At 39.1% G+C, this 7273-nt stretch overlaps 1 protein-coding gene across 7 annotated transcripts in view; it reads left to right on the plus strand.

Moving 5' to 3' along the window:
- The window catches only part of uggt2 (UDP-glucose glycoprotein glucosyltransferase 2), a 51112-nt gene extending 44542 nt beyond the window's left edge, over positions 1-6570 (plus strand). For 3 of the 7 annotated variants that reach the window (XM_028435177.1, XM_028435179.1, XM_028435180.1), the window contains 6 exons: positions 275-457; positions 545-705; positions 1287-1401; positions 2469-2585; positions 3927-4074; positions 4202-6570. In XM_028435177.1, coding sequence (XP_028290978.1) covers positions 275-457; positions 545-705; positions 1287-1401; positions 2469-2585; positions 3927-4074; positions 4202-4227 — 750 coding nt within the window. In that variant the 3' untranslated portion in view covers positions 4228-6570. Of the gene's footprint in view, positions 1-274; positions 458-544; positions 706-1286; positions 1402-2468; positions 2586-3926; positions 4075-4201 lie in introns of those variants that run through there. The other 4 variants (XR_003672565.1, XR_003672564.1, XR_003672563.1 and 1 more) reach the window with 3 other exon arrangements.
- The last annotated feature ends 703 nt before the right edge of the window (positions 6571-7273 follow it).

Here is a 7273-nt window from a genome sequence, read left to right on the forward strand (position 1 = left end):
ACAATGGGACAGAGCTGCCATGCAAGGCGCTAGTCAACCACTAGGAGCAACTTGGGGTTCAGTGTCTTGCTCAAGGGTACTTCAAAACATAGACCGGGATCAAACCCCCAACCTCTCGATCAGAGGATGACCCCTCTGCCACCTGAGCCACGGTCCATGACCAGCACCTGTATCATTGATAAACGTCTTAAAACTACATGTTTACAAATACATTATGTTTTTATGGTGGTATGTTACTTTTTTTAACCCCAATTGTTCTAATTGATGTGGTTAGGAAACCGTTTCTCACATGGCCGAGTCGTACAGCTTCCAGTATGAACTGGTGCAGTACAAGTGGCCTCGTTGGCTCCACCAGCAGACTGAGAAACAGCGAATTATCTGGGGATACAAAATCCTCTTCCTGGATGTTCTGTTCCCCTTGGCTGTGGACAAGATCATCTTTGTAGATGCCGACCAGGTAGGAATCCATTCAGAGGAGGTTTGAATGTAAGTGAGACACTCTGAATTCAGGCGTCGTTTGCAAAGTCCTCCGTCTTGCCTGCAGATCGTTCGTGCTGATTTGAAAGAATTAAGAGATTTCGACCTGGATGGTGCTCCTTATGGTTATACGCCTTTTTGTGATAGTCGCAAAAACATGGACGGGTACCGCTTTTGGAAATCTGGATACTGGGCATCACATCTTGGACAAAGAAAATACCACATCAGGTAAATTCGCCCTAAACATCTTTGAAATACATGTGATGTTGTGACTGCTGTAAACTTCTGACTGTCCTTGATTAGCGACAATGACAGGCTGCTTTTCTAAGCTTGAAATTATGATCGTTGCACGTGGCTGTGATCTGTCTAAAATCATATACATCATCAAAATATCACCATAGATACTCAGTGGTGGGCTGAGCCATTGGCACTGAGCTGTCTGTCATGTGACGTCTAATCAGAAGACAGCCTCTGGCTAATGAGGACAGAAAAAGGAGAGTGAGAAAACGACAGCGGCTTGATTGGTTGTCAGTCTTGTCCTTCGCTTCTCGAGGCAGAAACAAAAGCAGCAACCGTGAGGAAAGACGTGCCTCACTGAGCCCAGGGAGGCTGTAAATGTCCTCTAAAAATACATGAGGTGCTTAATGGAAGCACCAGCACAGTCTGAACCTTTGTACCTGTGGTGTCCTTATTTAGCCATTAGGTTTGATTTGCAGATATTTATTAAGTCCTCTACCGTCCACACGTTGGTGTGTGTGTTTTTTGTAATATCTGCCTCCGTCTGCTCTTTATCCTCATCTTTCACTCAGTGCTCTATATGTAGTGGATTTGAAAAAGTTTCGCAAGATTGCAGCAGGAGACAGATTACGGGGGCAGTACCAAGCGCTGAGCCAAGACCCAAACAGCTTGTCCAACCTGGACCAGGTTTGTAGCGTTTTATACTCAGAATTATAGAAAGATATGTAATACCATGTGAAGTGCAATGCAGACCGATCTTTAGTAAATTGTAAACTGTACTCATACCTGATATTAAGGAGCAGCTCATTGTGTATTTTCATGTTACAATGAAGGTGAGGGAGGTTATAGCACTGGTTAAGTACCCCCTTTTTTTGATTTCTGAATCCAAGTATCCCCTTTGTCCGACTACAACATTTTGCTCAAAATACTATAAAAAGACAACTATAGAGCATAATGATGGAGTGAATGAGTGATAACTCACATTATAAATAATCTCATTTTGTATATAAGTGGAATGAAGCAGTGTTTAGTGCCTCCTGAACAGATTTATTTCTATAGCTTTAATCATTTTCGGTCATGTTTTACCTGATTCAGGGCCAAGACTTAATCTTGTATTTTCAGTTCAAGTTCTAATAAAGATATTTTCCATCTCCATTATTATAATTATTATTATTTTTAACTAAAAATAAACAATATAAAACCCAATATTTTTTCATGTTTTAATTTGTTACTTTTACACTCTTTCTCTCTCAAGTATCCCCCTGTAGTGCCATTGTGTACCCCTGGGTACCCCCATTTGAGAAATACTGCAATATAGGAATAGGGATTAAAAGAAAGCAACACATTGAGAAGATTGAGAACATGTGACAATTAATGTAAACTAAGGGTGAATTCAATTCAACTTTATTTATATAGTCATCTCAATGCGCATATCAAAATATAAAATTCATAATAAGAAAGAAAAAAACCCAGCAAGATCCACATGAACAAGCGTTTAGCGACAGTGGGAAGAAACAACTCCCTTTTAACAGGACGAAATCTCCAGCAGAACCAGGTTCAGTGAAGGAACACAAAGCTAATGAAAGATGCTAACGATAGACACATACACAGCTGATCTCACACTAGAGCGCTTTCTTCCATTCACGCTCCTGTACACATGCTGAGTTGTGCTTCAATATTTGATAGAAAGATAGGGAAAGGGAAAAAGCTCAAGAAGACAAAATGAAATGTACGGAATGTTTGTACTTGTTTAGGACCTTCCAAACAACATGATTCACCAAGTGGCCATCAAGTCTCTTCCTCAGGAGTGGCTTTGGTGTGAGACGTGGTGCGATGATGTCTCCAAAGTCACAGCTAAAACTATAGACCTGGTAAGTCCATGCATGTTTACATATAATCAATAACTATGATACAAAGACTAGTGGTCTGCAATGAGTGGAGCCAGTCAATAAAGTTCACTTATCTGTTAAGATTGGGTTTTGATTATCCAAAGATGTTTGAGCATAAATTTGATATCATTGTTACACATGTACTCAATAATATGTTATGGTTTCATTTATTCAGACACACTTTTTCAGGAAATGTACTTTCATCAATCCTTATTAGATTAGATGCCTCTGAGGAAGACTAACAGTTGGCTGTCGAAACATGTCAGGAGATCAAAATTAAATTTCAAAATAAATTACCTGAAAATAGTTTCTTTGAATAAATGAAACCTTAACATATATACTGTGTGTGTATATGTATGCATATATTTAAAAGACAAAATGAACTTGCTGGAATTATCACATGTATTCAATTTCAGTTTACTAGTGTGCAAGAACACTTTACCAGCGAAGCAAAAAGTGTCACCAGTAGTACCAGTAAGCATTACATGCTAATAAGGGGGTGGGGAAAAGCAAATTCAGGCTAGTCATTGACTTTCAAAAGTATAACAACCAATCAGGGAGCTGGATTTGGTTATAATCATTCATACTTCATTTGCATGAGTGTTCTAGTAGTACTAGTAAGAAAAACTGTTATCTCGTAAATTTTTTTGGTGCACTAGTGTGCAACCAGACTTTACTAGTGAAGCACAATCTATCTCCAAATAAAGATGATGATTTTGTGTTACTAGTAGCATTATTAAAGCTTTGAGTTTAGTCACAATTGTCACCTTTTATTTGGAGTTGGGACAGGAAAGCCTAAGTGGGACTGAAGACCCAGTGCTGTTATGACCGCCATTGAAGAGGTTAAATGTGTCGGTCCATCTTGAACTGAGCTCAGAAGAAGTTGCAGGTGTTTGATCCGTCTCAGTGTAGTCATCTGTCTCCCTAAAGGTATAGATTAATGTGTATGTCACTTTAGAAATCACATTTTCTACTTGTTAGAAGAGGGAATTGTAAGTGCAGCAGCACTGAAATGCTGCAGCATGTGCTCAGCTTCTAATGTCCATGAGGCACTTGGCATTTCAAGAAGCACTGAGGAGCAATCCTGTGGTGTCCTAAACTAATTTACAAAATTACTGGACAGGCTCCAGTAGACTGGAAGTATTGTCTCATTGTGGTATAGGTCACCACTTTGTAATTCAGACTCTGGACATGGCTTAATGTTGCTTTAACAGGATTGGATATCAAATTAGGCCTTTAAGCCGATTGCAGACAGTGAGGGAAATCTGGGAGTAAGTGTCACTGGTGGCCCGCCTGATGTGTTTGTCTGCGTTTCCTCTGCAGTGTAATAACCCGAAGACCAAAGAGCCCAAGCTAATGGCTGCAGCAAGAATTGTGCCTGAGTGGGTTGTTTATGACAACGAGATAAAGCAGCTGCTGAGACGAGTCCAGAAAGAGGAGAAACAAACGTCAGAGGAAAGGACTCAAAAAGGTTGATATGAATAAGACCCATCACGTGTTTTCAGGCTGCAAAACTTGCTTTTCATTGTGTGATTACCTTTTTCCCTGCCAAACGCTTAACTTATTTCTCTCCATCTTTTATCCTTTCCCGTGCACAGCAGAAAACCAACGCGATGAACTTTAGCGACTGCCTGCATCGTGTTGATGAAAGAGGCAGCGACTTTTGCACGCCAGCCACCTGTGAAGCTCCAAGGCAGGCGATTCAGTCTAATCATAGCCATAGTGTTACATCCTCAGCTGGAAGAGGACAGGGATATTTCCAGAGATACCTTACCTGCTCCTCAATGTGGTACGTCCAACACAGGATGTACTCTACCATCCCATTGTACAATCACTCACTGGATAATGAAGTAAATATGGAAGAATAGAGTGACAGTAATGCTCTGACTCTGTGTAAGGCATGTGTCGAGTTAAAGGCGGTTGCCATTTATTGCACTGACATTGAACCTAAACATCAGTCCTTTGAGTTTCAAATGCATAAAAAAAAACATGAATCTCTTACTTTTGACATGATTAAATGAAGTGAGCCTAACTACTGAGCTGTCGGTAGATTTCTCCATTTATTTTAAAGCTGTTACATCCAGAACAGAATGTGTCATAAGGCACAGGTTTTTATTTGCTAACCAACCCCCCCCCCCCCCCCCCCATCCCCCTGTCCTACCTTAGCAACAGTTTCTATGCATTCAGTTCATTGAGGTTTGAATTATTTTAGACTGCAGGAAAGAAGAGGATAAACCTCACACAGAAATATTATAACACATTCAGACTCAAAGTCAAGTTAGCAGAGGACGTTTTTACATTAATTAGGTAAAAAGCGTGACCTAAGTGATGATGTGATTTCTTTCAGAATCACAAGTTTAATTTTAACTTCACAGAACGGGTGTAGGATGATGGCGGTCCAGGATTCTGCTCTGTGAAGTGCACAAATAGCTTTGAATACAGACTGCAGAGATGCTATTAAAGATAGAAATCCAAGTTATAAGGTCTTGGTTTTATATTCGAAAAATGTTAACATGTAAAATATTATACTACGGTAATTGTGTCCATCCTTACATACCCCGGATGTGACATGACTTGAAGAAGCAGTGACTTGTTGTCTGGTTTTTATGATGCGTCATGCATCAAAAATAATAGAATCCTCCATGACGTAAGGTCTCTGTTTAGTTAAAAATACTTTTGACATAATCCTGCAAACAGACAAAAAAAGAGAAATAAACACCGTTGAAAATATGAGCTCCTTAATTGGCGGAGATATTAAAGTCAACCTTTATAAGATGGCCCTAAACCTGGAGGGGACAGAAAAGGGTCCTCTCATAATTTTTTGACCAAACAAACATTTTGTCACTATATGATGTCAAAGGTTAAAAACAAACAAACTTAACTCATCAACTTAAATTAGCTTTTTTTTCCTTTTTAATTAGTGATTAATTTGCTTTAGCTTGAAATGTTTTTTCCCAAATGTTTCTTCGTTTGAACATTTTTTCATTTCTAGCTCATATGCATTTTTAGTTAGGCTATTGTTTTAGCTCATTATTGCAGCTTAACTGTAACCATGGGGAAACAAGTCAATTATAGTCAGGAAATATTTTAACGATACAAGAAGCAATACAAGACCAAGTTTTTGGAATTGTAGTCACTCGAAGATGCAAATTTCAAAAACCGCTTCATGTATTGCTTAAGAGGTGATATTGTGAGCGGCCAGACAAAAATGACTCTTACTTTTGAGAAAATGGTGATTCAGCGTCGAGTAGTTAAGAAGTTATTTAAGAAGGTAAAAACTGGAGGTGCTTCACTCTGGCTTAACGAGCCTCTCACTCTCCAGGTGGAAAAACTATCGTTATTTGAAGAAGCACGAGACAAAAACGGTTTAAGATAGAAAAGCCAATGACAATGGCTGAAGGAGAAACGAGCAGCTCAACATTTTAAAGGTTGAATGGTTCAAATCGGTTGGAGAATGACTGACTGAACATTTGAATTTCAAATTTGAAACAAAATGAGGTTAAAAATTCCTGATGTGGACGAGGAAATTAATGGAAAAATTTCAAATGAAAAAAATTAACTATTTTAAATGTATACAAACTATTTTAAAAAATGTTTTTATAGCCAAAACATAGAAAACTACACACACAAAAAAAATTGCTGAATGTTTTGATACTTGTCCAATTGTTGGTTTACATCCTCACTAATTAGAAAACTACATTTCTTGAGAAAATGCAAGTAAGAATGTTGCAGTAGCAATTTGGCACCAGAAGCTAAAAATGCACTAGTTAATGGAACCTCTTCACTTGTGTATCCAGGCACTGTAGCTACCCCGGCTGCATCTGAGCAGGATGGTGGGAAGCAGTTTAGATCTACCCTTAAACTGAAACGTGTAGAGACGAGCGACAACGGCTCAAAGTTTGATGCCTCAGAGAAGAAGAAGAAACAAGGAGGCTTCCAATGTGTATCAACAAAAAACAAAACTATACATCAAAAGATTGATCGATAATGTTGCCATGCTGGAAGAAACAAACAGCAATCTGAAGCAGGAGTTTAAAGCCATAAAAGGCATACATTAAAGCTGCAGTATGTAGCTTTAATGTATCCACCGAACCAAACTTATCACCTCCTCATGAACGCACACAGCTGTGGATCTTTAACAACTTTTTTCTCAATAGAGACTAGTGACCAATGTAGGGACTTTATCTATGTTATTGGATAGTTTTCTGGTGTTTTAGAGAGACTGACATGAATGCACCCCAGGTCACGACGAAGATTTGTTGCAGATAGACTACATTCAGAATACCTCACAAACACCCGAAGCAGATAAAACCATCTGCGAGGATACTTTAACCCAGCAAATCTCCCTCGGAAAGCCACCGAGAAAAGAAAACATCTCTACCTTCCCCCGCCGCAGATCTAACTTCAGCTCCTTTGGCTAAACTAGCTAGACGAAATGCACAATCCGTATTCAATCTGAATGAAACTCAGTTGGGTAATTGAGGAACCAACCTACAGTATGACTTGAGAAGCGGTGACTTGTTCCCACGTCTGGTTTTTACGATGCGTGTTTGTACAGAGAATTTAGAAACGTGCATCAGTGATTCCTCCATGAAAGGATGCTCACCAAGTATTACTAAAGTATTCACAATGTCAACATGTCAAAGTATGTTTACATCATGTTGGGTCTT

Source organism: Gouania willdenowi, chromosome 21 (assembly GCF_900634775.1).
Source record: "Gouania willdenowi chromosome 21, fGouWil2.1, whole genome shotgun sequence".
Taxonomy (NCBI): Eukaryota; Metazoa; Chordata; class Actinopteri; order Blenniiformes; family Gobiesocidae; genus Gouania; species Gouania willdenowi.